Below are 25509 nucleotides of genomic sequence, written 5' to 3'. Positions count from 1 at the left end.
TAGTAGTCCTCTCTTGTAGTACTACCTCACGTAGTACTACAAACGATTTTTTATCACGTTTTTTTAAATACATCATTAGTTAACAAAATATTGAAGTATTCACCAGACGCCGGTGGCACCGGCTCTTGCAAAAATACTGAGTGCCTAGTTGCTCGATATTACAAGGCGAGTTATTGGCGCCTTTACATAAGCAATGGCCACTTTGTTCCCGCGGCGATCGGTCCTTTGGACCGTAATGAGCTTGCTCACACAGGAGTTTGACGAGGATCGCCACTAAACATGAAAATGTGGCTACAACAACAACTAACAAATCTGAGTTTGTTGGACAGAGGTCGAGGGACACGAAAAAATAACTATTGCCCTCAGCTCCCTCTCCTATAAATTGTGAATTGTCACAAGTAAAATTGCCTTGTTTGAATTGGGACGTTCCCATTTACATATAGCGGAGCTAGTACAGCAAGCTAAATCTTAGTGGATGATTTCATGGTATAGGGTACAATAAATTATTGTACCCTATAGATATAGGGTACAATAAATATAGTTTTTTAAATTTTTACAACAAAATAAACATGTTTTTACTTACATTGAAGAAAACGTGGCAATATCATATTACCTGAAAATATACAAAAGATTCATGTTATAAAATTGCATTAAAGCATACTTTAGATTGATACATTCATAAATCTTTTTCTTAAATCTGTTCTCTCTCTCTCACTCTTTAACACGACATTACCGCTTGTCACCATATTGCAGTGAATTGAGTTATAGCAACATGTTGATAATTAAAGCAAGTTGAAAAAATCTAAGAACATTTGTTGATAATATGGTGCAATACCATATTATCAACAAATGTTGAGAAGTTAAATATTTTAAAACCGCAGATTGATAGAAGCTTATAGGGTTAGTGTACCAGTAGTCGGCAGTTCAAGAATTTTGCCTTTTTCAATCCATCTTCCTTCCTATAACAAATGTTCAATTCAATTGAAATTTGTTTTTTACAATTTAAAATTTTGTTTTGTTTTACATGTATTAACCAAAATAATCAATTTCTTTTATAAATTTTGTGAAATTTTAAATAAAGAAAAAGGCTTTTTTCACCAGTTATCGGCACCACCTTCTAATGTTCGACATTTTCCTAAAGTCGGCATATATAGTATTTTGGTAAAGAAATTATTAACTGTTAGAGAAAATTACAGATGCACTTATTATTTTAAAATACAGGCTTTACATACTCAACTAAAAAAAAAACAAGTAAAAATAAAAAAAATAGATATACTTCTCATTTCACCCCAAAACCATAGATATATTTCTCATATGGAGATCGATATATATAACAGCTATATTCAACTAAACCTTACATTGGAAGATCGATTTATGTGGCAGCTTTATCAAAATATTATACGATCTAGACCATTTTCGAATAAAAAGAGATCTAATATAACCCATTTTTGGAAATTTCGAACAAATTGTGTACAAATATTTCTTTTATGAGCTGAAGTTGCTTAATCGGCTTAGTCGGTTTTATAAGGGACAGTATAGTAGTTCGAATTGTACTGAACATGACTGTGGATAAAAAATAATATGTACCAATTGAACTCCTAATTTTAAGAGGCTACAGCGTGATTATCTGTTAAGAGACATATTTTCGGATTTTCTAGCCAGGATACGAACCGGGAGATTGAGATTGAAAGGAGGAAAAGTAACTTCAGTATGTTTTGTCCATAGACAGGTTAATTTCGAGGATAGACAATATATTGACATATCTTCCTTATAAACCGATCGGCCAATTCGATTTTTGAAGGACGCAGAAGAATTATTTTCCACCCGACACTCAAACGCCGACTACTGGAAAATCCAATGTAGGCGGCATCGAAAAAAAAAAAAATCAGAAAAATATTTTTTAAAATAATTTTCATGACTAAATATTGTTTTGGTTGTTTGTCTGTCTGTCGAAAGCACGCTAACTTTCGAAGGAGTAAAGCCGCGTGAAATTTTGCACAAGTACTTCTTAATAGTGTAGGTCGGTTGGGATTGTATATGGGCCATGTTTTGTTATAGCCGCCATATAAACCGATCTTGGATCTTGACTTCTTTAGCCACTAGAGGGCACATTTCTTGTCCGATATGGCTGCACTTTTGCATGAGGTGCTTTATTATGATTTCCAAGAACTGTGCTGAGTATGGTTGAAATCGGTCCATAACCTGATATAGCTGTCATATAAACCTATCTGGGATCTTGACTTCTTGAGCGTCTAGAGGGCGAAATTCCTATCCGATTTGACTGAAATTGCCATCTCGTTTACTCTCAGAAGTCGGCAAGTTAGGTGTTGCTACAATTTTATTGTAAAAATTTTTTAAAAAATGTTAAGAAGATTATTTTTACAATTAATTGAATTGATATGCTTCCTAATTTGAAAATAATGCGTAGCATAGTACTGAAGCGAAAGGATTCGCCACAGCAAAAAATATGATAGTTAGCGGCATTTGATTTCAAGATAGTGATATTCAAAAGGCCATATATTGTGTCTCCCTATCAAGAAGTCTGAAACCATGTTGACGACAGATGGAAAATATTCTCAACCAGAAGGTTGGATTCGAGTCAATATCTTGTTGAAGTTAAGTTTTGCTTCTATCTAAGCGTAGCGAGAAACGTAGGATTGAACACTGCACGGAAACTGGAATTCGGAAGTTGCACAAGCAACAGATGCAACGGTATATTCCATTCAACTAACACAATTGCTTGAATAAAGCAAATTTCATCCCGATGATAAATCGACGTAATGGCAAACAATTGTTTAATTAAGCAGGCAGTTGAGGAACAAAGCAACTTGTAAATAGACAAAAATTATGCTGATACTAGCCGTGTTTTTATATGGTTCCCGAGAATGGGCATTTGCTAAAGCCGACGAGATAGTGTTTGACGTGTTTGAGCAAAATGATTATTGGTAAAATTTATGAAACAATCTGCGTTGATGAAGAAATCGGAGTCGACCTTGGCATAGTGAGGCGTATCAAAGTAGAACGATTATGTTGGATAGGCCTCATCAACCACAACCAACTACATACCATGGCAGCTGGTTATATGTACCGGATTGACTAGATGGATTCTTCATCGACAAGGGCTGCTGCCTCAGTGCTACAACAACACGTACACTGAGGCAGCAGACCTTGCCGATAAAGATTCCATCGGGTCAATCCGGTGCATACAACCGGCTACCATGGGATTGGCTCAATTACGTTCCGGCAGGTGCAGCCGCCTCAACTCCTACAGAGCAAGGATTGATGCCGACGTGCAAGATGTATGTTCCGATTGTGACCAGGGACCGACCACAAGTCATCTGTTTAACTATCCAGCCAGACCCACTCGACTCAGATCCAGATCCTTCTGGACGAACCCCATCTTAGTCGCAGAGTTCCTGGATCTGTACACTCAACAGAATCAAGCAGACGAAAGATAGAACACAACAAACTGCTACACCAACAACTAGAAGCTAGTAAATACAAAAAATTAAAATTTTGATTGTTTCGATTTTTAACATTTTGAACAGAAACAATTTGTAATAATAGGAAACTATTACATTGTCTTCAAAATAATAAGGTACTTGTTTTATTGAATAACTCATGGTAAAAAAAAGAGATTTTTTTCTAATTCTATGTGGGATTCACACCCTTCAGTGTCAAAGTATTATCTTCATATGTTTCCAAGACGTCCGCCAAATGCTCATTATCTCTGGGTTTCTTGAACTGTCTCTTTTTACTGGCAACCTTTTTGCGTTTTGGCACTTGTTTCTTGGGCCCATGGTCTTGCATTGAACGAATACCTTGTTTCTCCAAATATTCATCAATTTTAGCATCATCCATGGCATCGACGGTGGCTGAGCGCCATAGTTTTTGGAATTCCTCATCAACCTTTAAGGAAAATAAAGAAAAAACATTTGTAATGCAAGCCTTCCAAAATTAAGACCATACATTTTATAGTTAACATACCGTAAAATTGGCAGTACGATCATTATAAAATAAAATTTTCTTCTTGTCAATTGGCCTTACAATGAAGATTATTTCTGAAGCCCGATTCTTCAGTACTTTTTCACAGTGGGGCAGTGATTCTTGTACATCCTCCAGCAATATGCCACCCAAGCCTTTGAGATCATGTTGTTTTAACAAACGCAATAGACTTTTGCCGTCCTTGATTTTATAAACAGGTTTATAACTAAATCGCAAACCATCGGGGGTAGCTTCAATCTTTGGATTATTCATAAGGGCTTCTGAGCCCAACCACTGAAATGAAAAATAGCTTAATAAGTATACTATAATCCTTATATGAAGCCCAACAGAAAGTCATACATTCTTTACTGATTGACCAACATCAAGTTGATTCGTTTCATCCAATATATCTTCCAGTGTGAGCGGATGGTCATCACCATCTTGATGTCTGGTTCGCATGTGTTTTACAATCTTGGCCAACACACCAAATCTGTATTGCGAACTGCCTGCCATAGTTTTGTAGGTGGTGGCATCCAGTTTTGGACCTGTAGGAGGGCGAATTTTCTTGGGCCGATCATCTTTTGGCGGAGCAAAGACCTTTTCTACTTTGGCCTTCTTTTCCACTCTACAAAAATATATAAATGACAAAATAAAAATTTGGAAACATCATAATTGTTTTTTGTACGTTGTGTTATGCTTACGTTGGTGTGGCCATCGCCCTCTTCTTGAACGCCTCGCGTTCTTTAAGAAGTGCTGGATCCATTTTAATTTTTGTGCCTTAATATTTTTAAATTTATTAATTTTTTTGATGATAAACAAAAATCTTCCTTCAGCGTTCAATGTTTTAGGGAATTGTTTATCAGCTGTTAATTCAAATGTCATTCACAGTAGGTCGATAACATAATATTGCAGCAGGGCTGCCAAGTTCAAGGGAAATAACACGGTGTTATCGGCTTTGACGTTACGAAAATTATCAAGGCGGATCGGTTGCAGTACAAATGAGAACACCTTTTAAATCCGCCATTATCCGGAAAATTATCAAAAATACATTTAAATACCAAACATATTATGATCTAGGAATTTGATGGGATAACCATGTAAAAGTAAATCACAATCAATCATCAATTTTTTACATTAATAAATAATAAAATTAAGCCCGACACGGGATAACTATGAGTATCACACATGCTGGAACTTTGAGCTCCAATCTGTGTAGTGTTTTCCGTTATCACGAAAAGCTTAGCTACGAGCGTCCACAGGTTTGGAACAATTGAATGCTACAGAGTGCCTATGATGCTCGATACGACAAGGCGAGATATTGGCGCCCATAAATAACCAATGGCCCTCCCGCGGCGATCGGTCGTATACCGGAACGAGCTTGCTCGTCTATAAGAGCTTGACGAGGATCGCCACCTCCATATGCAAACTATAACAACAACAAAATTAAATATACAAATAATAAAAAAAACTTTTAATGACTTTTTATTTTTTAATCCAGAAAATTGATTTTCAGATTTTCGCAATTTTTTTTGCAGTTTAGTGTCATAATCTTACGGAATATAGATAGATTCTCTTATTAAAGTGTTTTGCCTGATTTTCACTACCGTTAATAATAGGATGACTTCTTTTTATAAACGACGTATTCTAATGTAATTGAGAACTTGTTTCTTGAGGGCAACTTCCGGTGAATAATAGTTTTGAATATGGTAGTCGGAACATACCACAAGCGGCAAGGGAATGTAACCCAAGTGGCACCAGATAATAATTTGTATGTTTGGCGATCTCATGATCCAAAAAGCCTGTTATTTATCGTATGTACTTATGTTCTAAATCAAACAACTTTCATTTGAAAAAGGTGCCTAAAATGAAAAAATTTTTAGTTCTCAAATACTATTTTTTTCTTTCGACATCTTCGTAACTTTATTCATTCAGCATGGTTTCGTAACGGTTTCATTTAGTCTATAACACCGAGACAAATATATAATAAATAGAATATTCAGGACACGCGGTCCCAACAGGAAATAGCGATAGCTTCATTAGCGGGATTTGGGTGTATTCTTGGATGCTCTACATGGTGCGGTCTATGGGACAGATGTCTGCTCCATATCGATTACAGCAACGGAAATCTCGTGTAGAAATCTTTCCCTGTCGAAATTCTTGATTTACGTAGACAGTATGGCAGGTCTCAAGGCCTCGTATTTAACGATGGTTCAAAGTCATTATAACATGTTTGCCCCTGCTGTTCCTTAATAGAATGTTAATGGGCAAATATGCAATCGCAATTTTTTGTAATCTGATATCTATTGTCCCTTGGTTCATACCATAAGCAACCTTTTTTCTTCTTCTCTTCTTATAAGTAACCAGCTTATGTTATATCCGATAAGTTTAAACATTTGGAAGACATCAAGGATAAGAGACTGAGTGTAAAGTGTAAAATTAAGGAGTGTCCTGATAAAACTCACAGATTCTGCGCACCAAGAACAAGGATTATATAACGGAAATGAGTCCGAATGTCAAGGATGGTCCATTAGATCTACAACAGTGTGTTTAGGCCAAAACTAAGTTATGTCTCGGTAGTATGGTGGATGGCGAAGCAGAAAAGAATCAATATAAAGACATCATAACAAGCTCAGAAAAAGTTTTGTCACGATAATAACCAGCCTACTAGGCACTAGAGACCATTCTGTATGTACGATATTTAGACGTACTACGTAAAGGGGATGAGAAACTAACCCACGATAGGAGCTGGTTAGTAGGATATCTAGCTGGATTTTTTGGATCGGCTACCGAGATGACATTTAAAACTTAAGATCGAATAAGAGATATTGTCGGCTGCGGTATAGGTTTGGACAAATGGAAAACAATTAAAACACGTTCCAGCAGGCGGAAATTGAGGAGATCGCGGATTGCATGATTGAGTGGGGAAGATTTCACTCGAGTAACAACAAAACCATATAATTTCTCTATGTTTTTGAAAGAAGGAATAGAGCACGCTATAATCGAAAAAAATTACATGTTTTATTTTGTTTGTTTCATATGTTAGTTTCGTTTGTATCACACGACGTGCACAACTCAACATGTGCTAAATTTGACATGTCATAAGACAACTACATGCCTTGTAATAGAGCCTTTTTTGTATTCACATGTAATTTAAAATGTCGTTGGCCAGCAAATATTTCCTATTTGGGTGGTGTTATGGGTGTGGGGTGGCCCCATAGACATTTTTCCGAACATTGATATTAGATTTGCCCTTAACTTCCAAAGACCCTTCATTTGAGCCCCATATTGCTATGGCCGTAAATTTGTCTTATTGGGGGGATGTTCTCGGGGATGGGCCGCCCCCCTAACACTTGGTCCCACATCTGGATATCAGCTTCGTATTCTACACTCAAATACCTTTTATTAGAGCCCCATATTGCCATGGTCAATAAATAAGTCCTTTTTGGGGAGGGGGCGACCCCCAGAAACTTTGTCCCGAATTTGGATCTCAGATTCGTATTTTACTCGCAAATACCTTTCATTTGAGTCCCATATTGCCATGGTCGGTAAATATGTCCGATTTAGGGGCGTTTTGAGGTAGTCCCCCAAACACTTGGTCCGACAATTGGATATCAGATACGTTTTCTAATTTTAAGTACCTTTCATTTGAATCCCATATTGTCGTGATTGGTGTGTATATATATATATATATATATTTGGTAGGTTTTGGGGTGGACATTTTACTTGTTGCCTTTGAAACATATGCTAAATGTCGATAATGCCGATTTTGTTTCTAACGGTCTTTCCGGTAAAAAAAAATTATCTGGCAGCTCTATATTGGTTGCAAGAGCAAATCGCCGAAATGCGAGAGAGTCCAAAGTACCGGCATGTTGACGCCGTAACATATCCAAAACAAGCAGCTTGTGTGTGATTTAATTTTGCGAGCAATTTTGCGGTTTGCAACCAGTTGAAATTGAAGTTTGAAGCGCGTGTGTACGAAGAAAAAAAAAGCACGGTAGCGGGAAGATCGTTAACTAAGCTACAACAATATTAAAATATAACAGAAAAAATAACGAAATAATAATATTGGAAAAAGAAATAGCGAACCCATGTGTTATTGGCTGAGGTTCAAGAAATTCTTTGGAAAGCGTTTAAATTTGATAAAATTTAAATTCTAAGCACGTTTTCTGTGAACGTCTCAATCGATCGATCGTTTAATACAAATAAAAAGTAGAATTATTAATGGCATTGTGAAAATTTGTGTTACAAACGAAACAACAACGGGACAAAGTAAATGCGGTCATTATAATTTAAAGCCAGCCAACTTTAAATTTATGTGAAGAGCCAAAAAGGCCAATAAAATGCGTATCTTGTTCTACTTTGCCGGTTATGCATACGAGTGAATTTTTTTAAAACGAAACAATAACAACAAAAAAAAAATCATATACAAAAGCATTTAAATAAAGGTTAGTTACTCCATTGGGTGAAAAAGAAAATTTAAGCCAAACGAACGGAGTAGCGCAAAACAAAAACTCCAAAAAAAAATTAAATCGGTTTGCCTGCCCCACACAATAACAGAAACAGCAAGAACAACTTTCAGCCATAACGAACCAAACCAGCATTTCTTAAAAAACCTTACCTCTCGAGGAGATTCACCTATTACCTTACCACCAGCAACGTACCAGTGACAACGACCGCATATACATACAATCGGCCAAAACCAGCATCACCATTAGCCTAACAACTCCCCACTTTACGTTCGATTGCCTTTGGGATAATACAATTTTGAAAAACGGTAAAGGTAACAGAACAAAAATGCTGCTTTGCATTATAATATCTTTTGAAAACTTTTTTTTTGGTTTTTTGTGAATAGTAAAACAATCACACTAACACACACACACACCCATACTATAAAAAGAAATGTAAAAGGTTATGCCAAAACAGCGCAGACGCATAGACATATATATGAATGGACAGACAGACAAACGGGTGGACGGACGAGTGATATGTTGCCGTATAGAACTCCCAATTATTTTGATACGAAAGAAAAGCACCATATAAAAAAAATGTAAGACAAAAAGTTGATATGCCGGTTTAAATGTGGATGACACACATCCACTCATTTACTCACTCACTCACTAACCATCCACTGCCACTGCGTCTTGGTAACGTTGATCTTTTCTTCTTAGATCACTTTGAACTTGAGTGTTTGGATATTTAAAGACACAAATTTCCAGAAATCAACCCAAGTCAAACGCTTGAAAACGTTTAAGCATATGGAAAAAAGGTAAACTTCAATATTAGGTTGGGTCGCGAAAAAGAAGTTTCTAAGTTCACTCAATGTCGGTATTTTGAAAGAACGTAAAATTTGATGACTCCTTAAGACATTACTCAGCCCTTAACTAAAGCGAAACCTTGTGCTTGTTCCAAAAACAAATTCCTGCCTTCCATGATAATTTGTACTAAATTTAAAGATTTTTGTCTTTGATAATATGACGCAAAGTTAAGAATAATATTAACTACCATTTAAGACAAAAATTCTTTAATATCAAGTAAAAGATATTTGGCCAAAAGTATAGTTCCCTTAAAAGATTGGAAAATGGAGCATCTTTAAATTAATTTCGTCACCTTCGAAGTAAGGATGCAGTGCTCACAAGAAAAAACACTACTGTTAATTAAAGATTTTTCCCTGGTCGAAGGATTTTGGTAACGACTATGAGCCAAATAGTGTATTCTTTAAATTTATTTCGGTACATGCTAACGAACAAAATCTTCCGATTCGAATTTTGAATTCTGAATGATTTTTATTTTAATTCACAGATGACTCTCAATTTTTTATTTATTGAAAATTCCAATGTTTAAACCTAGTATCTTTATTTGTTAATAATTAAAGATACTCCCATATTTAAGTAATTTTTATACCCTCCACCATAGGATGGAGGATATACTAATTTCGTCATTCTGTTTGTTACTCCTAGAAATATTCGTCTAAGACCCCCTAAAGTCTCTCGAAAGAACGCTTACTTTCGAAGGAATACAGTTTGCCTCTCGAAATTTTGCACAAATACTTCTAATTTGTGTAGGTCGGTTGGAATTGTAAATGGGCCATATCGGTCCATATTTGGATATAGTTGCCATATAAACCGATTTTGGATCTTGACTTCTTGAACCACTAGAGGGCGCAATTCCCATTCGATTTGGCAGAAATTTTGTATGACGTCTTTCGTTATGACTTTCAACAACTGTGCTAAGTATGGCGCAAATCGGTACATAACCTGATATAGCTGTCATATAAACCGATCTGGGGTCTTGACTTCTTGAGCCTTTAGAGGGCGTAATTCCCATTCGATTTGGCAGAAATTTTGTACAACGGCTTCTCCCATGACCTCAAACATACGTGTCAAATATGGTCTGAATCGGTCTATAGCTTAATACTCCCCTCCCCTATAAATCGATTTCCCTATTTTACTTCTGGAGCCCCTAAAAGGCGCAATCCTTATTCAATTTGGCTGAAATTTTACACAAAGAGTTCTAATGTTCAATTCAATTAGCAAAGCAATTCTTTTCTTTTATCCTTTGTTTGTCTAAAAAGAGATACCGGGAAAGAATACGACAAATGCGATCCATGGTAGAGGGTACATAAGTTTCGCCGAACTTAGCACGCTTTTACTTATTGTGTATTTAACTAAGGTACAACGTTGTCCTTGTTTCAAAACCAATTTCCTAACCTAAACGATATTTTGTAATTCATTACAAGATTTTTGTCCTTAATAATGAAACATCAAGTGAAGGATAGAATAAAAAATCTTTAGTCAAATGAATTATAGGAATTGTAGTTTAATATATTCTTAACTTTATTTCTTTTTATTAAAACAAGAAAAAAAATTCCCAAATTCGGGCGGACCGAAACTTGGGTACCCACCACCATGGATTCCGCTAAATGTTTGCCTTTATTAACTGAGTTCGTATTTGAATTACTTTACAACTATCAAGTCAGGACGTGGTAGCGGTTGCTATCGGTATTTTAGGGTCTATATCAGTATATAAACAGATTCGAATCATACTTGCCACGGACGCTGGAAGTCATAGCAGAAATCGTCGTGTCAAAGTTTAGCCAAATCAGGTGATATTGTGGGCTTTAGGGTAGAGGTGTGCACGTGAATTGACCTGTCACGCGTGAACCGCTTGATCGTGCATGACCGTGATTGAATTAAAATCCTTCGTGGGTGACTTTATTAAAATCCTTCCTAATTTTATTCGCCCCTTCGGGCCCCTCAATGTTATCGCTGATGGCAGACAACCACAATAACACATCTTCCTGTCACAGAGGGAGAATCTTACAATGTGCCAATGGTGGATCATTTCTGCTAATAATCCCCTTTGGCACCTGTCTCCTTGGGAGGAGAGAATGTTCCATTTACAGAAAGCGCAAAATACCTGGGTGTTTTGCTATACAGGAAATTGAAATTGAAATCCAACATTTTGAAAGGGCAAGAAAGGGAAATTCTGCCCTATACACCTCCAAGAGAGCCATTGGTAAAAGTTGGGGGTTTATACCGCGCGTCATGCACTGGGTTTACGCTTCAGTTGTCAGACCTATAATGCTATATGATGTTGTGGTCTGGTGGACGGCGCTTCAAAAGTCCACCTACTGTTCAAAAGTCAACCTGATCCAAAGGATGGCTTGTTTGTACATCACAGCCGCACTGAGGACGACGCCATCTAATGCACTGAATTTAATGCTACATCTAATGCCTCTGAATATTGTGGTTAGACAAATTGCTGCAACCACTAACGTGAGGCTAAGAAAGCTTTCTTTTTGGTCATGTGGCGGCTACAGACTCTGTGTTATCCTTGATATGATACAATGTTTAATGTTGCAGGCAGTGTGGATTACATCCTATCTGAGCCGCTTTTGAAGAAAAGAAAAGAAAAGAAGAACTAGAAGTTACATAGACTTCTACATGGATGGTTCCAAACTAGACGGCCAGGTGGGTTTTGGAGTGTACTCTTAAGAACTAGAACTGGTCATATCGAAAAGAACTGGTCATATCAAACGGAGATCCTTGCAATTAAGGGAGTGGTGGAATGGCTAAGATATAATGTCACAACGACGATTGGCATTAATATCTTCCCAGACAGCCAATAAATCCCTGGAGAACGTATTTCTGAACATAAAAACCACCCTCGACTGTCGCAGATCTCCCAACGAGATGACTGAAGAGTTCAAAATTCATCTGTTATGGGTGCCGGGCCACAGAGGTTTCCCAGGCAATTGTAAAGCGAAAGAGCTTGCGAGACTAGGAACTACCTTACACATTCCAGGGAAACTGGAATCTGTGGGTATGCCTCTAGCGACATGTAAGCAAAGTTTTCAGAACCAGGCCCTAATAACAACGAATGACAGATGGTTACAAAGAGGGGGCTGTTAGCATTCGAAAACTATGTGGCCTAATCTAGACAATCATTATGGTCGCCATGGCAGATCACTGTCTAATCGGAAAACATGCTGACAGACTGAAGGTTGCCAGCAACGACTTTGCAGAAGCTGTGAGGACATCGTAGAAGAAAAGACCATAGAACACCTTCTGTGTGTGTGTGTCCCAAACTGACAGTCAGAAGGAGTTCCACTTTAGGTTTTCATTTATTTAGCGGAACATTGGCAAGTTGTTGGGCTTTTTAAAGCGATCTGGACGGTTCAACGGTAGGAACTAGAAGGCATCTTCCTTCTTCTGTTCCTGTGGTATCACAATTGACGAAAACGTCTAGGTGAGTCTGATGGCAGACTGCCACTTAAACCTAACCTAACCTAAGATTGGTCCCTTTATAAAGACCATTACTATAGCTTTCTTGGTAAGTTCCATCTGGTACCATGTTACAACACCTTAGTCTCCACTCATCCATAACAGCTACACGTAGCATTACAAGCTTTGGATTAACGATCCTGTTTAGATGTCTTAGTATTATTCGTCTGGAAAGTATTCTTAATCCTAACGCGCTCTTAAACCTAACACCCAGGTTTCTTGGATTCAAAGCGGAGTGATCTTTCCTTAGCCCAGACTCTTCTAAACTTTGGGCAGTATGGCTCGGCAGTCCTTTGAAAGCTAATAATGTACTAAATATAAGCACAAACATACACTTCTCTATTTATCCCCTGGTCAAAAATCTGACCGATTCGTGTACGGAGACGGTGAGGTACTATGCCATGTAAAACTTCTCTCCCAATGGCTGTCACACTGCGGCACGCCGTTCGGACTTGGCTATAAAAAGGACTGCACTCATTGATATGTGAGAAGTTTACCCCTGTTCCTTAGTGGAATGTTCATGGGCAAAATTTGCAAATCCCACGAACAAATGCTTCAATCTTCCAATGCGTCAATTGAAGCGGGCTTGTCTGTATAGACATAAGTTTTAACATAGTCCCACAAATAATAGTCTCAAGGCGCTAAATCGCGCCATCTGAAATAAAATATTCACCTAACTCGCCCCTCAATAAGTCCACGCGTGCTGTGTGGCATGTGGCACCGTCTTTTGAAACCACATGTCATGCTCTTGCATTTTAAGCAAAAAAAAGTTGGATATCATCTCACGATAACGCTCATCATTCACAGTTGCGTTATGATTCGCATCATCTTTGAAGAAGTACGGTCCAATGATGCCACCAGCCCATAAACCATAAATTATGAGTTTTTCTGGATGCATTGGTAGCTCTTGCAATGCTTCTGACTGATATTCACTCCCAAAATCGACTATTCTGCTTATTTACGTACTCATTGAGCCAAAACTGAGCTTCGTCTATAAAATGGAAGAAGCGCGCGATGAACCTTCTTAACAGAGCACGCATTTTGATAATAAACTTCAATAATTTGCAAGCGTTGTTCGTTTATAGGACGATTCATGGTTAAATTATAGACCAAACTGAAGATGTTTGACAGTGAAACAAAACATGAAACGTTTGTGAGCTGTTTAAACTAGTGTTACCAAAAAATAGTAGCTAAAAAATCGCCCTTTACATTAACATTAAAATACATAAGTTTAAAATAATTTTTACATTGATTGGAAAATTACGAACAAAAAAAGGAAAAATACCAATATAAAATAAGTTGTGTAGTGATCGGACGACAGACAAAACAAATGGTAAAACGTAAAGGCTTATAAATTGAAGAAAAGTGCCATATTATATCAAGAGTTGATGACGGCTCTAAAACAGGAAGGAATATCGGCTAGAACACTCTCAAATATTTTACTGTATCCAGTAAATTTCAGAATGTTAGGATGCAGGAGTATTCAGATGCTTTACAGTGGGTTGGAATCGAAAAAAACTAATAAAAAATTTGCCATTTGAGAACGGGTACAGTTAACGGGATTATGTGCAAAATTTCAGGCCGTAGTTCGTACGGGCGCCTCTCAGCAGGTACTTAAAATTGGTCACCTCAGCATTTCGAAAAAATTTTTGCGGCTGTCACATCTTAAATTGTGGTCCGATACAATCTACAATATCTCTTCTGGTCACGAGGATTTTCGACTTTTAATTTTTTGAATATTTGCTGAGACAGGCTTTGTTTTCACCAAATAATATTTGAAGCCTCTAACAAACTAACGAAAGAATGACAATTTTGCCTTGGCGGAAAGGATATTTGAAAAATTTAGAAAAAAAAAACAAGTAAAAGCGTGCATAGTTTGGCCGGGCCGGGCCGAATCTTATATACCCTCCACCATGGATCACATTTCTCGAATTCTTTTCCCGGTATCTCTTCTTAGGCAAACAAAGGATAAAAGAAAAGTATTGCTATGCTATTGGAGCTATATCAAGTTATGGCCCGATTCGGACCATCATTGAATTGACCATTAAAGAAGTCAATGTGTTAAATTTCAGCCAAATCGAATAGGCATTTGCGCCCTTTAGGGGCTCAAGAAGTGAAATAAGGGAGGTGTATCAGGTTATAACCGATTCTGACCATATTTGACACGTATGTTGAAGGTCATGAAAGAAGCCGTTGTACAAAATTTCAGACAAATCGGATAATAATTACGCACTCTGGAGACTCAAGAAGTCAAGATCCCAGATCGGTTTATATGGCAGCTACATCTGGTTATGGCACAGTTGTTGTTGTTGTCGTAGCAAAACACGTCATGCTAAATTTCAGCCATCTCGGATAATAATTGCGCCCTCTAGTGGCTCATGAAGTCTAGATTCTAAATATGGCAGGTATATCGGGTTATGGGCCGATTTAAACCATACTTAGCACAGTTGTTGGAAGTCATAACGAAACACGTCATGCTAAATTTCAGCTAAACAGGTGGGAATTGCGCCCTCTAGAGGCTCTAGAAGTCAACATCCCAGACCGGCTTATATGACAGATATACCAGGTTATGGACCAATTTCAAAATTCCCACAGTTATTGAATGTCATACTAAAACGATATATGCAAAATTTCAGCTTAATCGGGTAAAAATTGCGCCCTCTGGAAGCTCAAGAAGTCAAGACCCAAGATCGGTTTATATGACAGCTATATCAGGTTATGGACCGATTTGAACCATACTTGGCACAGTTGTTGGATATCACAACAAAACACGTCGTGCAAAATTTCATTCCAGTCAGATAAGAATTGCGCCCTCTAGAGGCTCATGAAATCAAGACCCAAGATTGGTTTAAATGGCAGCTATATCAAAACATGGACCGATATCGTCCATTTCCAATCCCAACCGACCTACACTAATAAGAAATATTTGTGCAAAATTTCAAGCGGCTAGCTTTACTCCTTCGAAAGTTAGCGTGCTTTCGACAGACAGACGGATGGACATGGCTTGATCGACTTAAAATGACGATCAAGAATATATATTTTATGCGGTCTTAGACGAATATTTCGAGGAGTTACAAACAGAATGACGATATTAGTATAACCCCATCCTTTGGTGGAGGGTATAAAAACGGGTAGCTTTTATTTTTTTTTGTTTTTCAAAGAAAAACAAAATTCAAAATTTTCGTTTTAGAAATATTTTAAAATTTGAAAATCGGGCTATAAATTATGACTAATTAAGGGGCTTGCCAAGAGGTTAGTACACGCACCACCTAGGGCCTTCAAGTTTTGCGCATATACTCGTTAATCTCTGCTATAACCATTAAAAATTTTAAACAGTTATCTCTACTCCTTCTCAAACGGCAGGTTTTTTTACTATTTTTCCGTTTCTATCCTGTGTGTTTGGTTATTTTTGCATTTAGGTTAAATTAAACATAATTTGGTAAGTTTCTCTATAATGTAGTATTTCGTCGGTCCCCTACTACTAAGTTATGGAGAAGTTCGACTGTAATATATAGATACTCTAGTGTATATATTTCAAGTACTTCATGTATGTTGTTGAATAATACAGTCGATAGAATACAACTACTTGCGACACAAATTCTACCATCGTATTGCGAAACTCTTGTTTCAAATAGGAACTCTTTTACATTTTAATAGGTTTGAAAATTAATTGCGCTTGATCATTTGACGTTCAACATCAATTTAAAAAGATTTATATCTTTTTGAAGATATGTTGTCACACAAAATGTACAAAAAAAGGAGAAGGGAACCAAACCAAAATCAGTTTCACCTTGAAATGTTTCTTTTGATGATAGTGTTTCAAAAGATCTGTGGTCACATCACACAAATGGGCAACATTTATCGCAATAAAAACAATAGCAAACTTTTCGTATGAGGAACACATACTAAAATAATATAATAAATTATTTTGCATATACGAAGATATTTTTGATCTAAACCACAGCTGCGATTAGAGGGTTTATTTGTTTGTCAATCCAAACAAAAGAAGTAAAAATGCATTAAGCTGTGCCGATCAGAACGTTGGATACATATCACCTCGGATATATTGTACATATATATTAACTTCGAAATATGGTCCGGTCTGGATTAAACTCGTCGAGGGGTCTAATACAATTCACTGCCGTACTCTCAAAGAAAAAAGTTTGCTGAAAATAGCAACACTGTCTGCTGAATATTAGTAGTTCATATTGCTGCAATTGCAGCAGTAGTTCTGCTATTACAGCAGTAGTTCCGCAATTTCAGAGCAGCAGGCTTACTTCTGATAAGTCTGTTGTTTGCTAAAAATGACTGCTGCTTAATTATGTAGGGGATGTTGGAAAAAAAATAAGATACAAATGGAAATGTGTGTCTCGGATGTGTGTCAGTGGATGTTTATAATCCTGACTTACTTTAATTGGCTATGACAGAACATTTGTTCTACTAGCCGAACGTAGAATAGCGTTCCAAGTACCTCGATCTTCTGCGCTCATTCTGAAATCTCTGACACCAAGTTTCGAGGTGTCTCCCACCACTTGATCTTTCTATCGGGCTTTTAGTCTTCCCGGTTTGCGTGTACCACCGTCCTTTAAAAGGCTTCTTTGCTACAGCTTCTTCATCCATTCTGACAACATGACCTAGCCAAAGCAGCCGTTGTATTTTGATGCGTGTAACTATGCTTTCGTCGCCATACTCTCCATTAATGAAAACTGGTCCATATATTTTAAGAAGAATCTTTCTCTCAAATACTCCAAGCTCTGCCTCATCTGCTTTCACAAGTACCCATGCCTCAGAACTATATAACAACACGGGTAGTATCAGTGTCTTGTATAGTGTAATCTTTGTCTGTCGAGAGGTGGCCTTGTTTCTAAACTGCTTACTTCGCCCAAATTATGTATGCTTTCCATGATCTTTTTTTTTTTAATTTAGATACAACAAGTAAAAAGGCGCTAAGTTCCGGGCTGAGCTTTGGATACCCACCACTTTGGGTATATATATAAACCACCTTTCATCAGAATCCGGTGAAAAATGCATAATTTATGCCCCCATGTCAGCTTTATCGAAATATAATCCGATTTGGACCAAATTCAAAATGGATATTGAGTTGTCTAATAAGTACAAGTCATTGTTCAATTTTTACAGAACAAAGTATTGGTCTTTTTGGATATAGGCCGATCTGAACCATATACGACACGGATGTCGAAAAGACTAACATAAGTCACTGTGTCGAATTTGAGCGAAATCGTATTATAAATGTGCCTTTAATGGGGTCAAGAGATCGGTCTATATAGCAGATATACCCAAATCTGAACCGATCTAGGCCAAATTGCAGAAAGATGGCGAAGAGCCTAACACAACTTACTGACCCAAATTTCGGCGAAATCGGACAATAAAGGCTCCTTTTATGGGCCCAAAACTTTAAATCGAGAGATCGGTCTATATGGCAGCAATATATCGAAATCTAGACCGACCTAAGTCAAATTGAAGAATAATTTTGAAGGGCCTAACACAACTCAGTGACCCAAATTTCGGCGAAATCGGACAATTAATGCGCCCAAAACCTTATATCGAGAAATCGGTCTATATGGCAGCTATATCTAAATCTGGACCGATCTGGGCCATATAGAAGAAGGATGTCGAGGGGCCTAACATAACTCACTGTCCCAAATTTTGACAAAATCGGACAATAAATACCCCTTTTATGGGTCCAAGACCTTAAATCGAGAGATCGGTCTATATGGCAGCTATATCCAAATCTAGACCGATCTAAACCAAATTGAAGAATAATGTTAAAGGGCCTAACACAACTCACTGTCCCAAATTTCAGAAAAATCGGATAATAAATGTGGCTTTTACGGGCCTAGGACCCTAAATCGGCGGATCGGTCTATATGGGGACTATATCAAGCCCCCATCTTCAAATTAACCTGCTTATGGACAAAAAAAGAATCTGTGCAAAGTTTCAGCTTAATATCTCTATTTTTAAAGACTGTAGCGTGATTTCAACAGACAGACGGACAGAAATGGACCGTCTTAGATTTTTACGACGATCGAGAGTATATATATACTTTATAGGGTCGGAAATGGATATTTCGATGTGTTGCAAACGGAATGTCAAAATGAATATACCTCCATCCTTCGGTGGTGGGTATAAAAAGTCATGTCAGTGTTGTACGTATTAGTAGAGAAATAACAAAAAATGCGATCGAGCTCAGCCATATTTCGAAATGTATACCAATAGATGGATCAGGTAGCTTCTATACTATAATATTTCACAAATTTAAATTGTCTCCTTCAACAAAATTTCTAAAAAAATCCTAAAGTAAACAAAACAAGTAACAATAATTATTTTCTTTACGTGTATGTGACATCTCAATAATAAGGACGACTTTGATGAATTTTCCTCAGTGCATTGATCGAGCGATCAATGACTTTGCAGCCAGTAGAGAGAAATGCAAAAGATGTTTGAAAGTCCTCTATAATCCGTTGACAAACGTTGATCGTTCGATCGATTGTTAAATCACAACACATTGTTTGTATGTTTTTGAATTTTTAATATTTTTATGTGTGCTTGTAATTCAAACAATGCAAGTCAAAATGCAATTTATTGTTGTAAATATCGTCAAAAATCCTGTTCGTTATTTTCTTTCCACATTATTTATTTGTTTTGTCCGTCTTGTTGATGATGAATCACTGGGGTACAATATCTGGCGAGGTCTTTGAAACCATTGAAGTAGGTTTTGACACAACTCTCCAACACATTGGACCGAATTGGAGTTGATATCAAGTACACGAAACAGAGCTAAATGAACACCAGCAATGGACCTCATGAATATGTTGTCATGTCACTTGAGGTATACATCCATCCAACCATCCATTTACCCAACTATCCTCATTATTGTTCGTGAGATGTTTTTTTTTTTTGTGAATCATTGCCTTTTTGGGTGGCATCACAGAAAGAGATTTCTTTCGTAAATGGATAAAGGAATGATGACACAAAACCTGTCGACCAGCCGATAAAAGTCAAAGTCGTGTATGTTTGCCGGAGGTTTTGTTATCTAAACTTTGGATATGGTGGCGGTGAATGTGTGGTCTTCTTATAAGGATTATTGTGAATGTTAATCACTTTTGATTTCATTAAATTTATTTATTGCGTTTACACGTCATTATGACAGTCGCCAAGTTTGCCGGAACGCATAGTGGTCATGTTAACAACTTATTCAAGCTAAATTGCATAAAAATTGTCTTTGAGGTGATTGTGAAAACGGTGATGTTATATCAACTACTTGCTACTTTTGATACTAACATTATAATACCCATACACACACACACACACAAATACTATTGACAATGAACGCCTGGGTTCAAACCCTAACGAGAATATCAGAAACCATTTTCAGCGGTGGTTATCCCCTCCTAGTGCTGGCGACCTTTGCGTGGTAATTACGATAAGTAATCAGACATTCTCAAAATTGGAAAGACTAGGACAGGAATTGCTCCCAATATTGGAACATCTGGCAGGAGACTCAATGCAACAAAAAAAGAAAATTTGCCCATGAACATTATATTAAGAAACAGTGGGGATACTTCTCTCATATCAATGAGTGCCATCCGATACAAATTTAAGCTCAATGATAAGGGACCTCCTTTTTTGTTGAGTATGAACGGCCTGCCGCAGAGCGACATTATTTATACGGCTGATTACAAAAGGTAATAGGCGGCCTGGTAGCCGAGTTGGTAGTGAACTCGGATTAGCAGAGAGGGGGTCGTGGGTTCGATTCCAACCATAGGCCTTGGTCTGTCACTACTGTGGTATCACAATGGACTTCAAATTGGCTATGTGAGTCTGTATAGGACTGCCACTCTTAGCCCATGAACCCATGAACCCATGCCCATGCCCATGAACATTCCACTAAGGAACAGGGGCAAACTTCTCACATATCAATGAGTGCAATCCGATTCAAGTTTAAAGCGCAAAGATAAGGGGCCTCATTTTTATAGCCGAACGGCGTGCGGCAGTGTCACACCTCTTTTGAAAGAAGTTTTTACATGCCATAATACCGCACAAATGTTGCCAGCATTAGGAAAACACCGCTGACAATTCTTTCTGATGTCCTCGCCGGGATGAACTCAAGTCTTCAGTGTCAAAGGCGAACATGCTAACCTCTTAGCTAAAGTATCCCCAAAGCAGTCTTCCTAACAGGGAGCCGACGACCCAAGAAGTCCATTTAGTGGGGGACCAGTGATTGAGGTTATCCAGATAAACCTCCACCGGGACGAAATGGCTATACACGCTCTAATGGAGAAATTCAGTAAAGCAAGATTCATTGTCTTAAATCAGGAAACATGGTCGACCTGGCACAGAGATGATTACGTCGGATGTAACAGTGTTGATACAGGGATACAGCATATCTGACATCACTTTATCTGCTTTTCGACTCTCCGACGCCCCCACCCATGTCAGTGCTGCAACGACTGGTGAGGAAGGCAAAACAAACAGGAAGTGAGGTACTAATAGGGTGGGATGGGAATTCACACCAATTTCGTAGGGTAGTTCCAACATTAATAAGCGGGGACATGCCTTGGCGAAATTCTTAAATACTTGCGACCCAATAACACTTAAAATTGGTAACACCGCTACCTTTGTTTATAGAATTATCGAGGTGTGAAAATATGGTTTGAAAATCTAAGGTTCAGGGTTGGAGGGTATCTATGGAACATTTCCTTTTAGACCACCGCTACATAATCTTTAGAGTACGAGGTTTGCCTTTTATATTTCGCGATGAGAGAACACAAAAACAAATATTAACCATCGAAAATCGCTTTATTGTTTTTCAAAATATTCCCTATTAAGATCTACACACTTGTGCATGCGATTGAACCAATTGTCGAGGGCAATTTGCCACTCCGATTGAGGTATCTTCAAAACATGGATTCTGAACTCTCTCTCATTTTATTTTTTACGTACGGCAAAAATAAAATGAGAGAGAGAGTTGCCAAGTCAAATGACTCATCAAATCGATGTTTTGAGTGCTCAAAAATGGAGTTGTTTCGTATTTTTGGAGCATTTCTTTCGACCAATCGACAGGAGCGATTTAAAAATTGTGTGGGATACAACGCGAACAAATTTTTTTGACGGTCAAATGTTCGTGCAGTATTGAATGTATGCTGGTCCCACTAATACCTAAGGTTGTCTCAATCTCACGATAGGTCACATGACGATCTTGCAATATCAGTTGGCGCAAAGCATCAATGGTTTTGGGAACAGCAACTGATTTTGGACGACCTTCATGAAATTCGTCTTGGAGTGAACTACGACCTCGGTTGAACTCACCATACCATCGATAAACACTGATCCTTGATGGAGCTTTATCACCAAAAATTGAATTAAGTTCATCGATGGACTGTTGTTAAGTAAATCCACATCGAAAGTTGTAAAAATCAAATCGCACGAAGATATTCACGATTTTATTCCATTTTTTGGGCGAGATGAATCTTTAAGGTTATTGTAAATAAAACTAATAGTGCTCGTATGTCAAAACGTTCTGAGTACGTATAACCTCAAAAATGTCAAGCTTTACGATAGAGCTGTCAGTTGGCAGATTACAACACAAGGGTTGTCCAATCCCGAAATATAAAAAGCAACCCTCGTAGATTGCCTTCATCGAATCCGATAAGCTTCTGAAATAAGGTGAAAACCAACTGAACAAAATTCGGAGGTCACTCAAAGGAAAACTTGGACAAGATAAATAAGATTGTCCAAGAATAGTGGACATTGAAGACAATCCTAACAGAATTAGGATGGCAATACTGAGGACTTTCGAAGATAGTTGTCCTCGTCAGTGGGGAAATCAACCCAAGATTCGTAACATTGGGCAAGAGGTGTGCAGACTTTTAAAACAGAGCACTTCGTAAAAAAGCGGTAGTTTATTGGGATGTGTTTTAAACACTGCTCAAGGAATACAATTAGATAATCAGAGTGGCAAAACATGCCTCCTGGAAGCTATTCTGCGAACAGATCGATAGCGTCAATAACGCCGCGAAGATAATAAAGTTCCTCTTACAAACCCATGTCCAAACCAGCAATTCGGAGCGGAGCGGAGCAGGCCTAATTTTGTCGGAGCGGAAGCGAAATTTTTTGAAGCGGTTTTCAATCTCAAAATCCGCTCCGCTCCGACAAAAAATTCTTTTAAATACAGATTTGTATACTCACCATCATAGGGTTGGGATTTTCATTTAATTGTTCTGTTTGCAAATAATCGAAGTATCAATTTCCGGCCATACAAAGTACATATAATCTTGTTCGTCAGTCTGTCAGACGATGTCCGTGAGTCTGTCCGTCCGCCAGTCTTTCCGCCTGGGTGTCAGTTTGTTATAACCGCGCTACAGACTTCAAAAATTGTGATATAGAGATGAAATTTGGCACAAATTCGTATTTCTGGGGTCCTTCTAACTTCCTAGATAGTAAGGTATAGCTGCAATAAAGATTCGTATTTCTGGGGCCCTTCTAAGCCCCTAAATAGTTAGGTATAGCTGCAATATAGGCCAATCTGTTGGTAAAGGGCCTTAATGCCATTAACATGCGCAGTTATAACCCAATTTCGCTAACATGTAAGTTGAATAACGATTTCCGAAATCCAAAACGAATCGGACTTTAATTCGATATAGCTCGGACTTTATTTCGATATAGCTTCCATATAGACCGATATGGCGATTTTGGGTCTTAGTCCTATAAAAACCCTATTTATTACCTTATTTCATTGAAATTCGGAACAGTAAATTCTATTAGACCCCTCGACATGCATGCCAAATGTGGTCTCGATCGGACTATATTTAAGTATAATTGCCTTATAGACCGATTTCAAGGTATAGGGTCTTAAGGACAAAACAGGCCCATTTGATACTCGATTTTAGTGAAATTTAAAACTGGGACATGAATAAAGCTCCTCGGCATCTAAACCTAATATGATTCAAACTTTAATCAGATTGCTCTTATTGATATGAAAGAAGTATACCCTGTTCCTTAATGGAATGTGTATGGGAATTTTAGTAATGGATGTAGTGGGAGCTCAAGAAATACAATCGGGACATCGGCTTTTATGGGAACCATATATGTTTATGGATACCTGACAACAAATTTGGAGGTCATGAAAGAAACCGGTTTGCAATATTTTAGTCAAATCGGTAGAGAATTGCGTCCTATAGAGGCACAGGAATTCAATGCCTGAGATCGGTTTATATATAGATATAACCCGATATGGACGGCGTTCAAGTATACATATAATCTTAGTTGAATATTGCTTGATGTTGTAAACGTTATAACAAAATTAATATGGATATCACTTGCCTTATGAAGGTGTGAAAAACAAGAGAGAAGAGAAGAATGTTGAGGCTTTTGATAATACCCAAGCCCGGTAAGGCAAGTTATGCGACACCAAAGGTCTACAGGCCTATAAGTCTTACGTCCTTTCTAGTCAAAACCATGGAACGTATTGTGGACACAATGATAAAGAGTAGGAGATTCAGCGAACTGCTCAAATACAAACAGCATGCCTATATCAAGGGAAGTTCGGTGGAGCCTACCCTGCAAGAGGTTGTGCATAGAATAGAAGAATCATTCGATGCAAAGGCGTTGGCGGTATGCATTGACATCGAGAGGACATTTAATAATGTGCGGTCCAACACACTGATCCAATCCTTTCACCAGTTCCAGGTGCACTGGGTCCTAAGAGACTGGATAAACCAAATTTAGATTGTGGGTCCCATGAGATAAATATTAAGAAGAAAGTGACACAGGGCATGCCACAGAGGGGCATCTTATCGCTACTCCTATGGTTGACCACCATAAATAACCTATTACGGATGTTGACTGAGCCCGTCTTGTACGCAGACAAAGTTATAATACTTCCAAGGGCTAAGGATTCGAATCAGCTATGTAGAAGTGCTGAGAGGGTCTTGGGAATGGCATCTAACTGGGCTAGATGGCCATTGGTCCTAATGTTAACCCAAAGAAGACTGAAATCTGCCTGTTCACAAGGTAGACGAAGAAGACGGAACGATTTCGATATCTGAAAAGGTTAATTACTTAGAAGTGATCGTGGACAGAAAACTGAACTGGAAGTGTTACATTTGGGAGCGTACCGAGTCAAGAAGTCAAATCGGGAGATTGGTTTATATCAGAGCTATATCAGGTTATAGACCGATTTTGCCGCACCTAACACAGTCGTTGGAGGTCATAACATGCATAACATTACATGCAAAATGTCAGCAAAATCGGACAAAAATTGCGGCTTCCAGGGGCTCAAGAAGTCAAATCGGGAGATCGGTTTATATGGGAGCTATATCCAAATCTGATCCGAAATGGCCTATTTGCAATCCCCAACGACTTACATCAATATTAAGAGGGTAGCTTTATGCGTTCGACCGCTATCGTGATTTTGACAGACGGATGGACGTGGCTAGATCGAATCAGAATGTCGAGAGGATGCAGAATATATGTACTTTATAAGGTCGCAGATCAATATTTCGAGGTGTTACAAACGGAATGACTAGAAAAGTATACCTCCATTCTATGGTGGTGGGTATAATAAGAGGTCTCCTTTTATAGCGCAGTGCGACACCTCTTTGGAGAAAACTCTTTACTGATGAAGTTCTAAAAGTAGTGTTTTGCTCTGATTTCAAATTTTGACGGCAAGTATGTTGTTGTACGCACATGTTCGCATGTGGAGGTAGCAACCCTCGTTAAG

At 38.0% G+C, this 25509-nt stretch overlaps 2 protein-coding genes across 3 annotated transcripts in view; one reads left to right on the top strand and one right to left on the bottom strand.

Moving 5' to 3' along the window:
• Positions 1-3579: 3579 nt before the first annotated feature.
• On the bottom strand, positions 3580-4843 carry LOC106090914 (general transcription factor IIE subunit 2). The gene is made up of 4 exons (XM_013257270.2): positions 4686-4843; positions 4345-4609; positions 3988-4278; positions 3580-3909 (listed from the first exon to the last, which is right to left on the bottom strand). The coding sequence occupies exons 1-4, from the start codon at positions 4745-4747 to the stop codon at positions 3652-3654; spliced, it is 876 nt and encodes a 291-aa protein (XP_013112724.1). The 5' UTR covers positions 4748-4843; the 3' UTR covers positions 3580-3651.
• A 3109-nt stretch (positions 4844-7952) lies between these two features.
• The window catches only part of LOC106090497 (unconventional myosin IC), a 102269-nt gene continuing 84712 nt past the window's right edge, over positions 7953-25509 (top strand). For both annotated transcript variants that reach the window (XM_059360360.1, XM_059360358.1), the window contains exon 1: positions 7953-8758. The gene's annotated coding sequence lies outside the window, so the exon portion shown is untranslated. The remainder of the gene's footprint in view (positions 8759-25509) is intronic.

Source organism: Stomoxys calcitrans, chromosome 1 (assembly GCF_963082655.1).
Source record: "Stomoxys calcitrans chromosome 1, idStoCalc2.1, whole genome shotgun sequence".
Taxonomy (NCBI): Eukaryota; Metazoa; Arthropoda; class Insecta; order Diptera; family Muscidae; genus Stomoxys; species Stomoxys calcitrans.
The sequence above is the reverse complement of the archived record's forward strand: the minus strand, read 5'-3'. Positions and strand labels throughout refer to the sequence as shown.